This window comes from Marmota monax, unplaced genomic scaffold (genome assembly GCF_021218885.2).
Source record: "Marmota monax isolate L192 unplaced genomic scaffold, Marmota_monax_Labrador192_F-V1.1 WCK01_AAM20220418_F8-fsc00031, whole genome shotgun sequence".
NCBI classification, from domain to species: Eukaryota; Metazoa; Chordata; class Mammalia; order Rodentia; family Sciuridae; genus Marmota; species Marmota monax.
In genome coordinates this window covers 17,697,329-17,719,145 of record NW_026695197.1, presented here as the reverse complement: position 1 = coordinate 17,719,145, position 21,817 = coordinate 17,697,329, and the positions used below count along the sequence as shown (strand labels likewise).

Below are 21,817 nucleotides of genomic sequence, written 5' to 3'. Positions count from 1 at the left end.
TTGATGATATGAAAGTCTGGAGTTGTATACTGAACAGAAATTTATAATGAAAAATAAGTAATTTAAAAAGGGGTTTTACTCATGTAATATGTTAGTGTATGTACATTACATATGTAATTTATGAAATTTCTATTTGTAAAAGCATTTTGTGTATTTCAAGGCACTATACAAGTTAGTTTTTATTTTGTGGGGTGCTAAATTAAAAAAATTATTTTCATATTATAAAACCATTTCTTTACAACCAAATTCAAGCATTACAAAAGTGTATAACTTAAAATGTTGAAGGACTGGTGATGTAGTTCATTGGTAGAGCACTTGCTTAGCATATATGAGGCCTTGGGTTCACATCATAGCACTTAAAGAAAAAAATAAATAAACCCTTGAATTTTATGGGATCCCATTCTATATTACAATCCTCATCTTGTATTTTATGTATATTCCAGATTTTTATGCATTTCTATCAGGATTTTTGTCATTTAGGATGCTATTTTTTAATTGTTAAAATATATATATGAAAATAAGTTTAGAATTCCACAAGATATATTATTAAATAAATGTCTTTGATTCTTTTTCAGTGTTAGCTTTTTTTTTTTTTAAAGTAAAAATTACTGTTTTTTCGCAAGTCTTACCACTTTTAGAATTGATATTTTAATCTTTTCAATGCAGGGAGTGTTTTATGTTCATGGAATATATTTGTTGAGCTGATAAAAATATTTAGCAGGATCTCAGGTAGTGTTTTCAATGTAACATGTGAAGGTAGAGGTGAAAATTACCAGGAAAGGTTTTTGCAATCATCCCTCATGTACCCATTCTCCTTCTGTGAAGGGCTGTGTCCAAACCAATGAGGAGTGTGAGAGGACTGTGACTGGAAGTTTTCTCCCCTGTTTTAATTTGGAATAGGTGCCACCCACTAACTTATGCAAAGAAATATTCTTTTATGAGACAATACCTCTTATAGTGAAATCTTTAGTTTTTATAATTAAGCATATTTCATAAATGTTTTACATATCTGGTATACTAGACCAATATCATTGTTTTAGTTTTGACTTTCTGTGTTTATGTTTGCTTTTTCTTTTTAGAAGCTACACAACGGATAGAACAGTATTAGTACTTAAGAATGCACCCATTGTTCCTGCCTGTTGCTAGCTGTATGACCTTAAACATGTTACTTCATCTCCGTGCTTCTAGTACCTCATGTATCAGATGAGGATTATAATGCCTGATTCATGGGATTGTTGGTAGATGAAATGATTTGAAATGTGTGCTTCGGACATTATAAGTATTTAGTAATTTTGAACTGTATGTGGGAAGGACTCCTCCTACCCTCAAGATTTAATTTTGATGGGAGACTGAAGTTGCCATCCACACATGCACTGAGAGTTCAGAAAAGGTTCATTGATCACATAATAAGGCTCTGGGAAGAGCAGGACAGGCTCCCAAGTTGTTCCAAATATGAATTGAGGGATCAGTAATAGGACAGTGGCTTGGGTTGGATGTTAATTAGGGAATGGAGTTGGAGGCCGGGGTTACTGTTATTGCACTTGTACATGTGCCAAGGCTTACCAGGACCAGAGGTAATGCCTTCCTTTTCTTATTAACTTACCCAAATTTGAAGCAGAAGAGGAAATGGTTTAATTTGAAAGCTATCAGCAATCATATATCAAAAATACAGTGAGATTTCTTGTTAAATTGAAGCAGGATAAATAGAAAGAAAACCACACTTACTTAGTTAATGAAGAGAAAATCTTAGAGCAGCCAGTACAAAATGACATGTAACCTACAGAAGAATAAAGAAATGATTGACTTGTGGCTTCATCAAAAGAAGTGAAGCCAGAAGATTGTAGAATGACATCTCTAAAATGCTGACTTGGAAAAGTCATCACAATAAATGTGTATCTACTTAATTAGACCTTCAAAATACATGCAGTGAAACTTGGTACAGTTAATGGGATACAATCTCAAATTCATGTTCAAGTTAGAGAGTTCAGTTAGACCTCCCCTCAAAAAAAAAAAAATTAATACAGACATAGAAGTTCTAAGTTAACATTATTAACCGTTCATTTGATATTTATGGAATACTAAGCAGACACAGTCTTTTTAAGTGTTCATGGTAAACTCACCAAGAAAGACTTGATGAGGCACAAATCTTAAGTTTTAGATCCAAGTGCACTGAGTATGTTCTCTGCCAACAATAGAGTGAAATTAGAAATTAATGTCAATAAGACATCGGTAAAGAGTTGGAAATTAACACAGTTGTTTGACTCATGGTATTTAGGAAGAAAATCACGAAGGAAATTAGAGTACATTTCAAACTAAGTGATAATGAAAATAAAACATATCAAACATGTGCAATGCAACTAAAACAGTGATGAACAAGAAATTTACACCTTTAAAAATTTTACTAGAAAAGAAAAAAAGTTTACCTAAGATTTCATGTAAGTAACTTGGGGAAAAGAAGTGAAAAGTAGAAGGCAGAAAAAACAAAAGTAATAGCAAAAATAGTGAACAGATGAGAGACAGAATAATTAACAAAGCCAAAATTCTGTTTGTGATGGCATGATTATTTATGGCAAAACGATACATAATTTTTGTGAATTGGGAAACTCAGTAGGTTAGAGCGTTAAATACCTGACTTCAAGACATCAGTGTGATACTGGCATTAAAACAAGTAGATATATGACATAAAATAGACAAAACTTATATGGGTATTTAATTTTTTTCAACAGAGATGTAGGGAAAGGTTTAAACAAAGAGTACTAGAATAGTTGGATATCTGTAAGGAATGATCCTGTCCCCACCAGTCCAAAGAATTCATTCCAGATGGATCAGTTCTCATGCAGAAACTAGAACTATAAAGCTTGTGTAAGAAAATACAGTAAGGAAATGGAGAGGCGTGCAGTAGTATTAGCCATCAGGAAAATGCAAATTGAAACCACATGGAAATAGCACTGCATAACCCCTAGAATCTAGTTAAATGGACTGATTACATCAAATGTTGGTAAGATGTTGACAAAGTAGGAGTTCTTGCATAGTGAGGGAGGGAATATAAAAAGTGTTTCCACTCTGGAGAAAGATCTGGTTGCTTATTTTAACACAAAACAGGCTTCTACCCGAAGTCTCAAGAGTTTTACTTAGAATACAGATATTTACCCAAGAGAAATGAAAGCATATGTCCACAAGAAGACATGTATTTACTTGAATATTTATAACAAATTTATTCACTATAGTTATAGCCTGGTAACAGGTTAGACATACATCAATTAAAGAATGACTAAACAAATTGTGGTCTGTTCATGTAATGGATAACCGTGCACTAAAAGGAATGAACTACTGTGATATACATTAGCATGGATGAATCTCAAACACCATGCCGAGTCAAACAGACTCCAAAGAATATATAGTACATAATTCCATTTATGTGACATTCTACAAGATGCTAAATCTATAGTAAAAAAAAAAAAATCAGGCCAGTGGTTACTTTTGCGGATAGATGGCAGGATGACCGAAAAGGGCATGGGTGGTGATGATCTTAACAGGATTGATAGTTACACAGTTTATACACTTGATATAATTTTAAAAGGTAAGATTTATGTTTCATATTGTAAAACATACCTCAAGAGAACAATGAACTCCAATTAATAGGCACTTTGAAGTGTCTACATGTTATTTTTAATGTATCAAAACTAAGATTGTTGGATACATAGAGGGAAAGTTAGATGTACAGTAGAGCAAATAAAACAAATATTAATTATAGAATCTTGCTGATGAATGTGTGCTTTTACATCTTTTACAACTTTTTACAGATGTTTGAAAAGTTTTGAATTGCAAAAATGGGCACAAGATACTTATTTCTCTAGCCATCCAGGAAGTTGACATAAATATTTTGAGATGGTTGGGACTTTTTTTGAGCCCCCCCCCTTAAAAAAAAATGTTTGCTTGATTCTTAGAAATAAACTCTGTGAGGCTTTACTTGGTGTTTTATGATAGAATGGGTTGTTAAAATTCTTACATAGGTCTCTTTTTTTTTTCATGAATATTGAAGACATTGGAATAAAGGTATTCCTGACACATCTGGACATAGATTTGAACTTTTTTCATTGAGTTATTATTGATTAGGGAGATTCAGCTTTGCATATTCTTTAAAATTCCATTTTGTGTGTTTTCTTGTAAAATTATGTAAGAAGAGTGCTATAGCACCATGTGGTGAGCTCTGTCAAAAGCCAGGTATAGCTCAAGTACTTGGAATCTAGGCTTTCTCTGTTCTATTTTGAAACGTGTTGTGAAACTCCGGCATCCTAGGATGCACATTTGGTGACTGAGTTTGTTTTTGAATGACTGTTTAATAAGGCTGCAGGATAAACATGGAAAACTTTCTAGAAAGGGTGAAGGTTGAAGCCAGTTAAGGACCCTATTAAACTGTCTCCAGATTTAATTACTGCTAAATTATGCCTTAATTATGAAGGAATGTAAAGCATGCTAGCTGTTGGTGGTAATTCACCTTTTTGAAACAAATTTCCTATCACCTTGCTTTTATATTTATGTTATTTTTATTCAGTAATATCCCAAGTTTTCAAAAAATAGTTATTAGTATGAGCAAAACAGCAACCTTTTTTTTTTTTTTTTTTGGTGGTGCTGGCGATTGAACCCAGGGCCTTGTGCATGCAAGACAAGCACTCTACCAACTAAGCTATATTCCCAACCCCAAACAGCATCTTTTAAGTTGCATTTTAAAATAGTATTTGCAGGTATTTTTTTCTTAATCAGAATTGTCTACATCTTGCAAACAAAACAGAGGGGGAAAAGTGAATTCTGAAGCAAGTAACAGGCTATTTGCTATTAATTATCAATTAAAATTATTGGTTTAATCAAAACAATCACGTTTTCAATGATAAGATAATAAGTAAATAATACTGAAACATTTATAGTTAGATACTTTAATATATTTTATATCTTTCAATAATATTTACATTTCTTAAGAAAATATTTTCACTCTTGTAGAAATTTGATACCATGATTTAAACCTTAATTCTGTACGAGTGTGCCGTAAAGAACTTAAGACTTTTAAGCCAGGGAAAAATAGAACAATCCTGGCTCTTACCACATTAGCTCTGTGATATTTGAGTTATTTAACTGCTCGGGTTTCTTTCCCCTTTTTGAAAATCTGTTATAATGTTAATTCATGTTACAGGGTTGATAATGACTATAAATTAGATAGATTGTGTAAAGTACTTGAGTAATGCTAGTACTTATCAAATGCTTAAATATCAGCAACTTTGGGCAGGTTTTCTGCAGTGAATGAATATTTAATTGTTCACATGTATTCTTTGCTACTTCAACAAGAACAAGGTTGCTCCTGAGACAACTTTCTTGGTGGTGGAGGGAAAGGTAAAAAGCAGTGGAGGTAGGTTTTCTTGTTTTCCATTCACCATCCCAGTCTGCAGTGATGATGGCGTACACACAGACACAATGTGTGCAGATGTGAAGACTTCTCTTTATTATAATGATCATCTTTTCATTCCTGAGCTATTTAAAATATAAACTTTAACCTTGCTAATAATATATAAAAATAAAGGATATTCAAGTAGGATTAATTATGATATGTATTTGGTTATAGATAGTGTATCAGATTTCAAGAGCTGGAGCCTCAAGTGAAGCTTCTATTATTGATGGCATTCTGCTGATTTATACCCTTTAGTTTGTCTCGGTGTTTAATATGCTTTAATTTTTCCACAGGGGCAGCCTAGATTCTTAACCCCTTTTGGTTTGTAGAAGAAACATTTTTGGGCAAGAGGGTCATGAAAAATAATAAATTAGTTAAACAGTGAGGTTTATTACTTTTGAGTTTGGTTAGTTATTGCAGTAAATGATACACACGTGACAAGAGTAATAAAACTATGAATGTTTATCAGATTCTGTGAAATGTACCTTCTTTTGCCCAAAGTCAGGGTTTTCTTGAATTTAGTTCTTATTGCTTCTCTTTTATTTCCCAATAACAAGTATGTGAATAAGTATACATATCCTTAATGTAAAAAGTATATTAATTAACACAGCCATAATCTCTGGCTGATTGACCAAAGTGCAAAATGTTAATGTATAAAGTGTGTTTGTTAGGATGTACTTTGAATATTGTACATAGATTTTGTTTTAACTTCAGTGTTCAAAGATTTTAATTTAAATGAAATATTTAATGTGTTAATTTTACTGATACTTATATAAGTGTGATTACTAGGGAAATTTGATAAGCACTTCCTCTAGGTTTATAGCCAAGTGATTGGTTTAATCCAGTACTCAACTAATATTTTGTGTGCCAAATTATCATTGGTAATTGGTATCTTTGGACTATTTATAGCTGTCCCAGCTTTCTTCTTCACATCTTTTTTTACTTGGTCTGCGTATGTAAGCAAGAAAGTTACGTAATTAATAGGGGATAATCTGCCTTTGAGAAATTGTATTGTCTACAAAGAACTTTAACTTTGTGTGGGATACTGACATAGGGATGCTTGGTTATTTGTCTACATATCGAAGCAGGGACATCATTGTAATGGTTTATGGTATATTACATCCTATTTTGACATTGTAATAGTCTGTTAATTGTATTGGTAAACATAAAATTTTGATCAGGCAAAATTTATGAGGTCAATTTTTGCAGACTTATTAGTACTTGAGGAGTTTTACCTGTGTCCTGAGGTTAGTTAAATAAACTTAGGAAATATTGAACTGATATATTTGGTATATTGCTAATCATCTTTCCAATCACCATCATCATAAAACAAACATTTAACTTTTTTTTTGGATATAGTGTTGATTTCACATAGCAAGTAGTTTTATTAGTTTAACATTTAGATCTACTCTTCTCTCTCTGTAGTACTTGTAAGTAGCTTGCTGTTGTACAGGTTTATGCTTTTCACAGTTTGAGTACTGTAAAGACGTTTCTTGTGGACTTCCCTTACTATTGTTTAAATGTATAAAAACATAATGTAGTAGGAACTTATGCATATTAAAAGACTAATTTATACTCAGTTATGTAGCCACCAAAATTCTAACAATTTGCTGAATGATATGTACTGCTTACATAGCTTGCAGGAGTGAGACCTATCATGTATTTAAAGTCTTAAACATAGCTTGATATGTAATAACTAACTTATAAAGGTAATTGTTATTATATGTTTCATTGATTCTTAGATGTGCATTTTTCATTTTTGAGATACTGCATATAAATAAAATTGGAAATGACTTTTCTTTTTAAGTGTTAATAAAAAATAATGTGTTTTAAAATAGACAACAGCTTAAGAGTTATTGAATGTGTAAAAGACTTTTTATATAGTTGTTTAATCAGTGCTACTTCTCTAAAATTTTCCTGCACTTTTTTCTTTATATATATATATATATATATATATATATATATATATATATTTATGTATATTTTAGGAATTAGCCATAACAGAATTTACAACTATTAACAAACTGGAAAGCTGAGAGATCCATTCCCCACCCAACAATGAATTTCAAATGTTATGATTTTAGTGTGACTAGGAATTAATACGATATTTTAGAAACCTTTCTGTATCAATTCATAGAGAACCTTCTTTATCATATGTTACATTACCATGAAATTTATTTAATGTTGGTACTTTCTATTCTATTTTTTTTTTCCCGTTCTTTGAGTTCTTTTGTGCTCATCTCCCTGTGGTGGTAAAATCTTCATATGATAAAGTACACAGATCAGGTGTTCAATTGAATTAGATTTGATATTGCATATGCCAGTATATAATAGAACTTTTCAGTTATCTAGAAAATTCTTTCATATTCTTCTCAGTGGTTCTGATTGCAACCAATGTTTCTTTTCTTATCTTCATTTTCAATGTTTTACCCCTTGTAGAGTTTCATGTCAAAGAATCACTCATTATTTAGTCTGTTTTCAGATTCTTTTGATCAACAGAATGTTTCTGAGATTCATCAGTGTATCAATAGTTCCTTTTTTTTTTTTTGGTATCAGGGATTGAACTCAGGGGTACTCGACCACTGAGCCATTTCCCCAGCCATTTTGTATTTTATTTAGAGAAAGGTCTCCCTGAGTTGCTTAGCACCTCACTGTTGCTGAGGCTGGCTTTGAACTTGTGATCCTCCTGATCCAGCCTTCATCTACTTTGAAACTTTGTTTTTAGATACATGCAAGATAGTTAATGTCATCTGATGAATTGACTCTTTTATGAAATGTATTTTTATCTCTTGTAATATCTTGAATTGTTATTATTTCTGATAGTAGAAGATCATCTGCTTTATTAAACTTAATGCTTTTATGGATGATTTCTTATATATTTGGTTTCTGTCTTTATTTAAATTGCATATTTTGTGGACATTTTGCATCTTGTGTTCATTCTGACATTTCTTTTATTGGAGCATGTGGTGTATTTAATGTTACTATTGCTGTGATTGGATTTAATTCTATCATTTTACTGTTTGTTTTCTATTACCATCTGTTTGTTGTTTTCCCTTTTTTTTCCTTCCTTTTTGTGAGTTATTTTTTAATATTTCATTTTTTATTTCTAATGTGGCTTTTAATTAATGTCTCTGGCTTTTAAATATTGGGGGTTTTTTGATCACAGTATGAGTCCTTAGTTTTGTAACAATATAGTTACATTTAACACCATCTGTTGATTGCGCTTAAGCAACAGGAGGTATTAAAAGTAACTATACTGTTAGAAAACATACTTTTTGATTTATTATTTTGCTATAAGCTGTCATCACCCGTTTATAGAAATAAAGAGAAAAGGACATCACCTTTTATATTACCTGTATTCTTTTTTTAATATATGTATTTTTTAGATGTTGATAGACTTTTATTTTATTTATTTATATACGGTGCTGAGAATCGAACCCATTGCCCTACACATGCCAGGCAAGTGTGCTACCTCTGAGCCATAGCCCCAGCCCCATACCCATATTCTTAATAGTTTCCAATTCTTCTAATTTTTTCCCCATGATTTTGAGTTTCCATCAGTTGTCATTTCTTTTCATGCTGAAGAATTTTCCTTTAGCATTTCTGTTGTGCACAGACTGATAGAAACAAGTTTTTCTCAGGTTTTGTTCATCTCAACACTTCTTGCTTTGACTTTTTAAAAAAATTTATTTATTTTAGTTGTTGGTGGACATTTATTTTATATAGTGTGCTGAGAATCGAACCCAGTACCTCACACATGCTAGGCAAGTGCTCTTCCACTGAGCCACAACTTCAGCCCCACTTTGACTTATTTTAAGGATACTCTTGTCAGTTATGAACTTTTAGGTTGATAGTTTTTTTTTTTCTTTCAGTTTTTTGTGGGTGTTCCATTGTCTCCTAACTTCCATTGTTTCTGATGATAAATAGTTGATGTTTATGCCTCTACATGTAATGCATTGTTCTCTCCTGGCTCTTGCTAAAGATAAAGCAGACATGATTTAAAGAGAGTAAGATGGATTTTATTTGGTAACTACTACAGTGGGGGAAGAGTTGAGTCCAGTGCCGATTTACATAGAGTTGACTAGGCAGTGTAGCGAAAAGGAGGGAGTGGGGAAGGGGCAGTGAGCTGTTGTTACTCAGGCACAGTTAGGGAAGTGAAAATTATAAAAGGCAATAAGAGGGCTATTTAATGAGAATATGATTAGACTTATCTGTTACAAAGATTATTCATTTTGCTAATCAGACATTTTTTTTTCTGATTAGGTAATTTCTAACTAACATTTATTGAATTTAAATTCATAGAGGAATTCCTGATCATCACATATCAGAAAAATGGCTTTCAGGTCCATGAGGAATAATTCTAGTGATTTGTTGGAAATAAAATCTCTCTCAAAGAGATGAGAAGGATTTACAGTATAAATATTCTTAAGGAGGGGAAACTGTTTGCCTGTCATCAAGTGTTAGGTGGAATAAGTGATACGTTTTCTTGACAGCCTTGATCCTTTACTGACAGGAACTCTAAGAGGGATTGGATTGCTCCAAGGACGTCTTAGGCTGCTAGAAACCATGCTAAAAATTGGTCAAATCTCTTAGTTGGAGGGTTTGAATAGAGTTATTTTTGCCAAGAATTTTTGCATTTCTCACTGCTTCAACAGTTTTGTATTTAGGAATTTGATAAATGATGTACCTGACTATATAATTCTTCTTTTTAAACTCCTTGGTGTTCATTGAGCTTCTTGGGTGTATAAATTTAGTGTTTTTACTAACAGTGAAAATTTTTTTCTGGCTATTTTTTTTCGTATATTTTTTTCTGACTTATTCTTTTTCTGAAGCTGTATTACTGAAATTCTGTTTTGCTTATCAGTCTTATTTTAGTTCTTTTTAGGTAATTTCTAATAATCTAACTTAAGATTTACTTATTTGTCTCCTAATCATCAGGTTGATTTTTTTAATTTCCCATTTTATAATACCCAGTTTTAATATTTCTATTTGATTTATTTTTCTATTTTTATTATGCAAAGATTCACAATCTGATTTACATCGAGGTGACTAGGCATTAAAGGGAGAACAAGGGAGTTAGGGAGTCCCTGCACATATTTATTATAATTTCTGAAAAATTCTTGTTCATCTTGGGATCTGCTTCTGTCGACTTTTAAATTTTGATTAGGGGTAACATTCTTCTATTTCTTCATGTTTAGTTATTCTTGGTTGTTGTTGTTAGTTTTTCATTGTTGTGATCAAAATACCCAATAAGAACCACAAGCAGAGAAAAGATTTATTTTAGCTCAAGATTTTAGTCTGTGGTCAGCCTGCTCCAGCATTGTGGGTCAGAAGTGAGGTGTAACATCAAGGCAGAAGGGCACAGTAGAGGCAGATAGGGAGAGAAGGATTGGGGTAAGGTGAGAAACTCTCCCAGGGCATGCCCCAGTGACCTCCTCCTTCCAAGTAGCCCCCCCCCCCCAATAGTCCATTCAGCCATTAACGGATTAATTCATTGATGAGGTCAGAGTTCTCATGATCCAATTACTTTTCCACCTCTGAACTCATGAGACTGGGGGATATTCTAGATCCAAACTCTGACAATCAATACTGGATATTTGAGTGAAACATTGTTGACTCTGAATTCTCTTCTCTCTTGTTCTCACAAGTTGTTTGAAATGATCTCAAAATCCAAATGGTTTTCCTCTGATGTAGGCCACAGCTAAAATTTCCATTCTTTCAGCCTTCCAAGTGCTGGCTTCAGCACAGCCCCATAAACTATCTGTATGTATAGTGTAGGGCAATTCACAGTTTGATGTTTTTCTCCCTGTGCGTTCTTAACAGAAAAACTCCAGGTTTTTCTGATGTTCTAGCTGCCCTGTCTTAACTCCGGCTGGAAAGTTCCCTTGGGTACAAAGCCACAGGAGCACAGTTCTCATTTATCGCAGTTTTTGTATTCCATAAGTTGATGTCTTATCTCTCCAGATTTTGTCTGTTTCTTGTCTTTCTCCAAAAAAGAGAAATAGTTTTCAAATAGTTGATTATTTGGTTTGGAGTTTATTATTATTATCTGAAGAAAAGTTAGCCTAATTGAGGCTACTCTACCATTATTGGAAGGAAAACCTCTATTGTTTTATTTGTATATACTTTTGCTGATTGATACTTCTTTCATTATTGAGAATTTTTAGAATCTGGGAGGGCCATTCTCTCTTTTTTCTGAGAGTGTTCCTGGTTAGTTTTGTTTATTTTGGTGTGTTATATTTGGAATGATATTGTCTGGATCTTGAATTGTTATTTTCATTGAGTTTGCATCAAATATATAAGTTTGTTAGACTTGATAACCCTATACTACTATCTTATCTAGGGATGTGTGTATTTTTGTCTTTTCTCAGTGTACTTTTGTGTTTAAAATGTTCCTTTACATAATTTTGACAGTTTCATAATTTATTTTATATGCTTTATAAATGTTTTGTTATAAGTTGGATTCTTTTTGAAAATACTTTACCTGATACAAATAAACAGATTTTTACCAACTAGCTAAATGCAAATTTAATATTCTTAGAAATGTCTTCCAATTTTATGAAGGAAGTAATGTAATACATGTTAAAACATTTAAATATACCCTCTGATGGCAGACTGAACGTGGCTGAGTTAGACCTGGGGTCTGAGTCTGTCAGCTTTTAGATTGAGTGCATGTTCTTAACGACTATTATTTTTTGATTTTTTTCAAGGCTTAAATAAAGCACAACTTAAGTTCTTCGTGCTCTCTTTTAAGATTCTTGTTCTCATGTCAATTCCGGAGTAACTTGAGTGAAATAGTCTTTTTAGCTCCATAATAGCAGAATAGCCTCTGATCTACACTGTTAATCATTTTCCTTGAATTATTTTCAGCTGTATACTACTATTCCTTCCTTAAACTCAGTCAAATTATTAGAATTTAGGTGATTTGGATGTGACTTAAACTGCACTGGGCTGTATATTTTTAGTATATATTTGATAAATAGCTTTTAAATAAAGAAACCATTTATGTCATGGTTTTAAAATTAGTATATCTTTAGGTGGAAAGGAAATGTCTTTTTTAAGTCTGGTAAATTTTGTATCCTTAAAAAAAAGGAGAGAGAGAGAATCAAAAATGTCTCAAGGCAGTGCAGAAAAGTTTCTGAACATCCCTTAATAAACTGTTGAGTAGTATAGGGGCTACATTATAGGAAGGGAGGGCATGACAGCTCGTGTGTGTTGGCACAGAATATCAGCACATCTCACTGTTGATGTACTTTGAAATGTTGATCCAGTTAGCTTACTAGCAGTGTATAAATTTGGGATTTAATCAGTTGTTTGATTTACTTTTAAGTGCTCTGAAATATACCTTCTGCTTCCTTGAAATTTTGAAGACTTTGTAGTATTTGAGAAATGGAACTAAATTTTAGAAATTTACCTTGTGATTAATTTAAAAAGTACATAACCTGAGAGAGACAGCAGTCAAATGTTTCATGGCAAAACTTACTTTTAAACTTCCCTTCTCCCACAGCTCAGTGGTGGCAGGGAAAATATTAAGAATTATCTCTGGGCTGCTTGTGTTATTTCTTTCTTTAGAAAGAAATGTCGAAAAAAATTTTAAAGTTGTATGCTGTGTTAGAATAACTTCAAAATCTACCTTATCCGTTTTAAATAGTGATAGAGCAGTAATAATGTTCAGTTATACTGTTTATAATTATTGCAATCAAATAACCTGAAAAATCTTAACTGTGGCTAATATCTTTTAATTGGAGTTATTTTCTATTTTAAAAATACCAGTGTTTTGCCAATATCAGTAAATTAAAAAATAATTAACATCTATTTTTTGGTAAACTTTTTTCCAAAAGGTCTGATAAAATGAAGCACTGTTAGTAAGGCCAATGCATAGGTATTAGATCTTTTATTTTGAGTAAAGGAAATTGGAAAGGATGTGTTATAGGTGTGATGTCATTAAACTAGAGAGCATTGGTGTTCACATTTTAAAAACATAATCATAACTTATCTGGAGTCACATGTTCCATTTTATTGGCTTCCTTCATATAGAAAATATAGTAATGAACACTACTACATGTCTGTGAAAAAGTGAAGCAATGTATATTTTCTGGGTGAAGGAAGTATTCTGTACATTCTCCATGTTTTACATCATGGTATTTTGAATAACCATGCTTCCATGTTCACATCAATTTTTTGTTTTTCAATTTATGCACAGCACTTGCTCTGAAATTTGGGGACTGAGTACACCAAATACGATAGATCAGTGGGATACAACAGGCCTTTACAGCTTCTCTGAACAAACCAGGTGAATATTCTGCCCTCTATGGAATCTTAGACATCTTGTGGGAGGGGGGGTGTTTTGGAAGACCTGTTTGGGTTGCTTAGTATAATTTTGCTTAGGATGTTTCCTTCATGTAAAATAAGGCATAGCATTTAAAGTATTATCTGCTTGCCAGTATTAAAAAGATATTAAATGTTTCAGCTAATGTTTTGATCGATGCAATTCTGGTTTTGAATCTTCTTTAAATTATTGTATCCCCTAAAGAATAAGAATTTTGATAGCCATATACTCATTTTAGTTCAAGATTAAATTGATCTGTTGTTGGCCTAATTTTTAAGCATATACATGATCAGTTTTTGCTAAATTTCTTGTTACCATCTAAATCTCATCTTTATACTAATACATAGTTATTTAATGAACCCCTTACATCACAATTAACAGTAGGCTAACTTGTTTTTATGTTATCTTTTTAAAATCGCCTCATTCTCTTTTTTTAAGTATATTGATATTTTCCATTTCATCTCATATTCATCACCATCTGCATTTATGTGTGAGCTATATAAATATGCCTCAGTTATTAAAGCAGTCACAACTGAATAATGAGTTATATTAGTCTGAGTAAGTTGCTGTCACATCATTGTTGGTATTATCATTCTTTTTTGTGACTATTCAGTTACATACAGAATTAATGCCCTTGAAGCATCATTAAATAGAGTTTGACTTATTAAAGGTAGATGTTGATGAAAAGATTTTCAAGTATAACTACATGATATTCTTTTAAAAGATCAGTATCCCCCAAATTGTTAGCCTTTCTTTGGCATTTGAGTCATTGGCGTGGCATATTGTTAGGAAACATCTGCTAGTGCTGCTGCTTACTTTGTCAGATCCATCACAGAGTACACTTTTCTTCCTGGTTCTCACTAAAACTAACTAAGTGGCTGTCGTTCCTTTCTTTATGCTCTTAGTGTATTAATTAGCGCATTTGCCTACACCTATGTTTTGTTTTTGTTAATTTGTTTTTTAAAGTTTCCTCCTCCTTTTCCCCCTTGCTTCCCAACAGATCTCTTGATGGTCGCCTTCAAGTTTCTCATCGAAAAGGGTTACCACATGTTATCTATTGCCGGTTATGGCGCTGGCCTGATCTTCACAGTCATCATGAACTCAAGGCAATTGAAAACTGCGAATATGCGTTTAATTTAAAAAAGGATGAAGTATGTGTAAATCCTTACCACTATCAGAGAGTCGAGACACCAGGTAGGAAAATTACAGGGTTTTCCTGGCTTTGAATTAAGTGCCTAAACTTAAGTTTATTTAGGTATTCTTGTGACCCAGGGACATTTTAGGGTAAAAAGTCTAATAATTTATCCTAAATTCAGCATGTTATATATCAGTAGTTAAATTTTTTTTTCCCCCAGTTTTTATAGAAAAACATGTTAGGTCTGCCAGTTTCTTGGACTGTTATACTCTTTGACATCAAAGTACCTATTCAGGAAATCCCACAGATTTGCCGTTAGAACTGACTTACCTCTGCATTCTGTGCTTCAAGCATTTTACTCTACTTTTGGAAGTACTTTAATGGCAATATTTTTATAAAACTTGTTGAATGAAGTTTGTAGTAAGACTTTTTATTTCATTGGCTATGTGCTTGAAACTTACTTAAAAAAAAAGTTGTGTTTTTTTTTGTTTTTTTTTTTTTTTTAAGGAAATTTCTTAAATCTGACTTTATATATCCAAGCAGATCTTTCCTCACCTTTTTCAGTGGAGGTTTGTGAACTTTTTCTGCTGATTTATATTTGGCCCCAAAGTATGAAATAAATGTAAACTTAGAAATTTAAATAGTGGCCTAAATGATAAGTTAAAGCCACACTTAGATTTATCAATTTCTTAGTCACTAATACTAAGTAGGTAGATCCTAACTTTTAAAAATAAGACTGCCTCCTTATCCTTCCTTGTGAAACCTTTTAATAAAGCCATCCATCTCCATGCTTTTGCTTCTTGCCATTAACTTAGATTTCTTTAACTTTTGCAGTTTTGCCTCCGGTGTTAGTGCCACGACACACTGAAATTCTAACAGAATTACCGCCTCTGGATGATTATACCCACTCCATTCCAGAAAACACTAACTTCCCAGCGGGAATTGAGCCACAGAGTAATTATATTCCAGGTATTTTTACCTTCCGAATCTCTTTAAACTTAGATAAACATTTTGTCATAAGCATTCAGGTATTAATAAATTGTGGTTTCACTTTAAAAATTGTCTAGGGTTTGGGATATTAAAGTTTGATTTGACAGTGATTGTTTTGCAGAATGTATAAGCTAGTTTTGTTTGGAGAAAAGTTTTACTTTATATTTAATTTTCTTTTGAGGGGACTTTAATCAAAGCAAAGATCTTAGTAAGTTTTTCTTAGTTGTTGAAGCTGAGAGAAATGCAGATTGTAAACAAAATAAGTGGTATAAGAAAAGAGTACTCCTGAACAAATATAACTAAAAAAATTTACCAAATAATCACTTTTTCTTAAATAATTTGATAATTTTTTATGTAAATGTAACTTCCAACCTCCTATTTGGGTTATTTTTCATGGACCTCAGTAGTGATGAAATGAAAAAATTTACATAGTCCTCAAATTCTATTCTAACTCTGGTTAAATTTCTTGTGTGATCTCTTAATATTTCACAGTACAGTAGTTGCCCTTTTAGTTTTTACTGTTTTTTTTATTTGTTTTTAAGGAGAAAACTACTACCTTATTTCTTTTCTCGTGTTTCCCTTTGTTTTTTCCCTAGCAGAAACTGAAGATATTAGAATGAGAATTATACTACATACTGGAATTTTAGTCTCTTCAGTTTTTCCTTCTTTTAAAAATATTCCTCTATTCCATCCTTTATTTTCATTTTATACAACTGAAAATATATAATAAACTTAACCCAAATATAGTAAAAATGTTTCTTTAACATATTTTATCATAGGAACAGTCCTTGTTCGTTGAAGACTTCTAAAAATCAAAAAAAAAAAACCCAAAACTTTTGTTAAAAAAATTTTTAAAAAGGTAGTTTTACACATGGGACGTAGTTTGTTTTAATGTACATTTCTTTACATTCCAAAAGAGGATTTAACACTGCTTTTTTTATTGCTGGCAAGTCTGCTTTCTGAGAAATTGGGAGGTAAGAGCAAAGGGTGGGGCACAGTACGATAGAGTAGGGTAGGAAGGGAATAGCAGAACTATAAAGCAGGACTTCTCCTAGGTAGAAAAATTCAGTCTTTCATAAATTTGGCATGTGCAAGTGATAGGAGGAAGGGAGGCATTTTAAGTCTTTGATTTGGCAATTAAGTTGAAAGCATACAGTTTTATAAGATACGTACCGAGTAATTATTTCCAAGGATGTTAATCAAAACATAAAGTGGTCTTCACATGTGAAGATGTTTGACCTTATCTATTTTTTATTTTTGTTCTTCTTTATTACTTTAATTCTTCAGGTGTTAATAGAAAATCAAAAGTGATTTATACCTATTCAATTTTCCAGACAGTGATACTTTGTCTGGCTCGAAGTGATAGCAAAGCTAAAGAATTACTGTTTATCTCATTTTTAAAGAAATTTTGACATTTTCTCTTAAATGCTTCTAGCTTTAATATCAGTTATTAGATAAATAATAAAGGAAAAAGGTAAAGAAATACAGGAAGATGAAGTATCTTTTTTAATTTCTTTTTAACCATACGGTTTATTTTTATTTTTTTTGTCATATATGACAGCAGAATATATTTTGACATATAATATATACATGGAATGTACATTCATCAATCATATTGTCTGTTCTATTCTGCTGCCCTTCCTATCCCTTCTACTCCTCCCCTCCTCTCCCATCCTTTCTCTCTATCCAATCTAATGTGACACACTTTTTTTTTCTTATCACAACATCATATATGTATTCTGTATAACAGTGAGGTTCTCCTTCCATCTTCTGTGCAACTCCGCTTCTCCCTCTTTTTCCCTCCCACCTCTCTTCCCTATTTAGTAGTAGTCTTCTTCTCATGCTCTTCCTCCCTATCCCATTTTGAGTCACCCCCCTAAGATGAAGTATCTTAAGGTTCAGTTTTACTTCCTACTTAGATCTTTGAGACACTGGTGGTTAAACTGGCAAAGATTTGATTAGTTTTAACCTTTAAATAGTGCATAATCTTAATGCAGTATTCTTATTTTCATGTTCTTTATTGAGTATATGAAGATATTTTATTCTTAAAATTTCAATATTAAAGATTTTGGGATGCTTATTCTTAAATGAAAAATTTACTATTTCTGTTAAACTTATATGGTTGCTTATTGAGCCACATTATTAAGGGTTAGTGAAGTGAAGACCCTTAACCATATCTTACTTCTCCTTTGGATAATCACAAAATCCTTTTTAGGTATGTGTTTGCATTTTCTCCATTTGATTCACTGTTCACCAACACAAAGGTTAAATTTTTGAAAATCTTATGAATTTGTTTTTCCTATTTAACATTATAAAGTAAAAAGTCGTGTAAATGTTTTTATTTTCTTTGAAGCTTATTCAGCTATTCAGATACTGAATAAATGTTATGTTATGCTGAATAAATGTTATCCTGAACATAAACATATTGTTCAGAAAACATGTTGGATACGACACAGTAGAATCCTAATATTTATTTTCAGGAAGCATTTTGCCTCTGTTTATGCAGTGACCTATAAGTATCCATCAGTGATGTGTATTAGTGTAAAAACAAAAAATTGCAGGTACTAATGTCTTTGATCCCTACTGAGTTAGAATTGAGGCATCTGCTTCTTGCCCCAGATTATGTACATATGAAAGCGAGGCCAGACAATAATGTCAAAGCAAATATGCCAAGAGAGCTAGATTGTATTAAAACTAGGTTTTAAGGATTCATCTGCAAGATTTGGATCAAAACCTGAATCATAAGTCCTTAGTATCCAATGTTGGTTTTTGTAATAATGTTATATACATTTATTATTTGTTCTTTGGAGTGATTCTTTGGTTAAATTTGGTAGATGGTAGAAAGTGGTGAAATTAAATTGCAACTATACTTGATTTGTTCTAAATTTTGTAGAAACACCACCTCCTGGATATATCAGTGAAGATGGAGAAACAAGTGATCAACAATTGAACCAAAGTATGGACACAGGTAAAAAATGTCTTTCAAAATTGCAAAATTATCAGATACGCAGTTAGTGCTCTGAATCCACAGGTTTCACATCCCTGAATTAAGCCAACCATGGATTAAAAATATGGATGGGCAAGGGGTCAGTTATATCTGTACTGAATATATACAGACTTGACTTTACTTTGCCATTATTCCCTAAACAGTACAGTGTAAAAACTACCTATATAGCATTTACCATGTCATTGTGTATAAGGGACTTTAAAATCTGCACTTTTTTTGGTGTCTACAGGGGTTCCTAAAACCTGTTTCCTAAAGATACGGAGGGATAACTATACATTTCTTGCATTGTCTGAAACTCAAAAGACGACAGACACATCCCTCTCAAATTTAGAGAAGTTGAGAAATATGTCAAAAAACGGGAATCTTCTATATTGATTTAACTGTATCTGAAACATCAAAGATGTCCATGTTCTTACTAAAAATTTAACAAACTATTTGCACAAATTCTCTTGGTAGGATGAAAATTTGAGAATATTCTTTTTAAGAATTCTATGCTTCTGTTTTGATTAGTATAAAATTTTCAGAGGGATTTGGGGTGTAAGGGATAAGGATCAGCTTTTCAGGGCTCTTTTTTAACTTAATAGTTCTGAAGTACAGTCCATTATTTACACAGAATACCTTCTAGCTGACCTAATTTGATAAATTTCTGGTATTTAGCTATCATGCCCAAACAAGGATAAACAAAAATTTTTAACATATAATAAATATTATACACATCAAAGTTTTAAACCAGTTGTTACATAATTACTTATATGATCTAGTACATTACCAGTGAAATTGCTATCATTTTTATGACTGTTAGGATAGTAGAAAGAAATAATCTCATTATCACTGGAAATAACACATTACACATCTTAATGTTATGATACTTGGCTTTCCAAATGTTGTAACATGTCTGGATGCCAGTGACTTCTATTTTTCAATCAGCAGTATTCTTTTTTGCCCCTGATAAGAACACTTAACAAGTGTTGGTGAGGATATAGAAAAACTAGAATCTTCATAAACTGCTAGAAATAAAAAGTGGTTCAACCACTTGGGAATATTTTGCTATTCTAAAAGATAAAATCAGTTACTGTATAGCCCAGCAATTTCACTCCTAGGTCTATATCCAAGAAAATTTAAACAAACTTGTACATAAATATTCATATAAGCATTGTTTATAACATTCCAGAAGTATAAATAACCCACATATCCATCAGATGATGAATGGGTAAATAAATGAGGTGTGTCTCTCTACAATAGACTATTATTCAACTATAAGAATGCTAGTACAGCATGAAGTGCTACAACATGTATGTATGTACCCTGAAAGCATCATGTTTATGAAAAAGGCCACAGGTACTCTGTTGGTGCATAAATATGTTTGACAGTACAACTGAAACACAGAAGGAACAATTAGATGAATATAATAACTGCCTGTGGTGAATGAGTCAAAATTTTAAAATGAACCAGGCATGGTGCATGCCTATCATCCTGGCTGCTTGAGAGGCTGAGGCAGGAGTATCCTAGGTTCAAAGCTAGCCTCACCAATGAGGCTCAGTTTTCAAATAAAATATTTAAAAAAGGGCTGGGGATGTGGCTTGGTGGTTAAGTACCCCAGGGTTCAATCTCTGGTACCCAAAAAAACATAAATAAATTAAAATGGAGAGTAACTCACTCATCTCAAGTGAATTCAACGTTGGAGCTAGCTCTGAACCTCACTTAATAGTTCTAATCTGTTTCATTGGGGCACTGTTATTGACTTAAGGAATGACACATTTAAAATTACTTCCTATAATAATGACGATGTGAATATCTCATTCATGAGATTGACAAAGATCATTTCACTTAAGTCTTTTGGCCACCATCAATTTCTGTCAGTGCCACAGCACTGTTCCAGCAGGGTGTAGTGCATGCCTGTAGTCCCAGCTACTAGAGAGACTGAGCACAGGAGTTGAAGGCCAGCCTGGCAACATAATGAGATCCCACTGGGGAAAAAGAAAGAAAGAAAAAAAGAAATAGACAAGTCTCAATTTATTTATTTTATTTTTTAATAGTTTGACTGTTTTTATTTTTATTATTTTATTTCATCTTTAAACATTTAAAAATTATTGTTTCCATTAGCTCATCTCAACTCTTCAGAAAGGTGGTTTTCATTGTGACATATTCCCGCATATATAAAAATACAACTTGATCAGTTTTGCCCCCACTCTTCCCTCCTTCCTCCCCATGACTCCCTTCCTCTATAATACAGTCACCTTTCTACTTTTATGATGTCTTTTCTCCCTTTATCTTCCATATATGAGAGAAAACATAACAATCTTTTTCTTTTTTATTTATATATGACAGTGGAATGCATTATAATTCTTATTACACATATAGAGCACAATTTTTCATATCTCTGGTTGTATACCAAGTGTATTCACACCAATTCGTGTCTTCATACATGTACTTTGGATAATGATGACCATCACATTCCACCATCATTTCTAACCCTATGCCCCCTCCCTTCCTGAGTTCATCTACTCCTCCCATGCTCCCTCTCCCTATCCCACTATGAATTAGCCTTTTTATATCAGAGAAAACATTCAGCATTTGATTTTTTGGGATTGGCTAACTTCACTTAGCATTCTTCTCTAACTCCATCCATTTACCTGCAAATGACAAGTCTCAATTTAGATAAAATTTGACCCCACCTCAACTCTGGTTCATACCTTTCATAGAAGGACATAATTAAATTCATTTTCATACCCTTCTGGGATAGAATAAATTAATATTTTTAAAAGGGCAAACAGAAAACGAGAATAAGGAGCTATAGGGCTGGGGATGTAGCTCAGTTGGTAGAGTGCTTGTCTCGCATGCACAAGGCCCTGAGTTCAATTCCCAGCACTAATAATAATAATAATCAGGAGCTATATGAATAACTTTTTTGCATGG

The 21,817-nt window shown here is 32.5% G+C and overlaps 1 protein-coding gene across 9 annotated transcripts in view; it reads left to right on the top strand.

The window, feature by feature from the left end:
* Smad2 (SMAD family member 2) overlaps positions 1–21,817 on the top strand; it is an 86,782-nt gene that overhangs the window by 38,319 nt on the left and 26,646 nt on the right. For 7 of the 9 annotated variants that reach the window (XM_046428304.2, XM_046428303.2, XM_046428302.1 and 4 more), the window contains 4 exons: positions 13,644–13,733; positions 14,770–14,963; positions 15,739–15,873; positions 18,788–18,862. In XM_046428304.2, the coding sequence (XP_046284260.1) occupies positions 13,644–13,733; positions 14,770–14,963; positions 15,739–15,873; positions 18,788–18,862 (494 nt within the window). The remainder of the gene's footprint in view (positions 1–13,643; positions 13,734–14,769; positions 14,964–15,738; positions 15,874–18,787; positions 18,863–21,817) is intronic. The other 2 variants (XM_058573963.1, XM_046428306.2) reach the window with 1 other exon arrangement.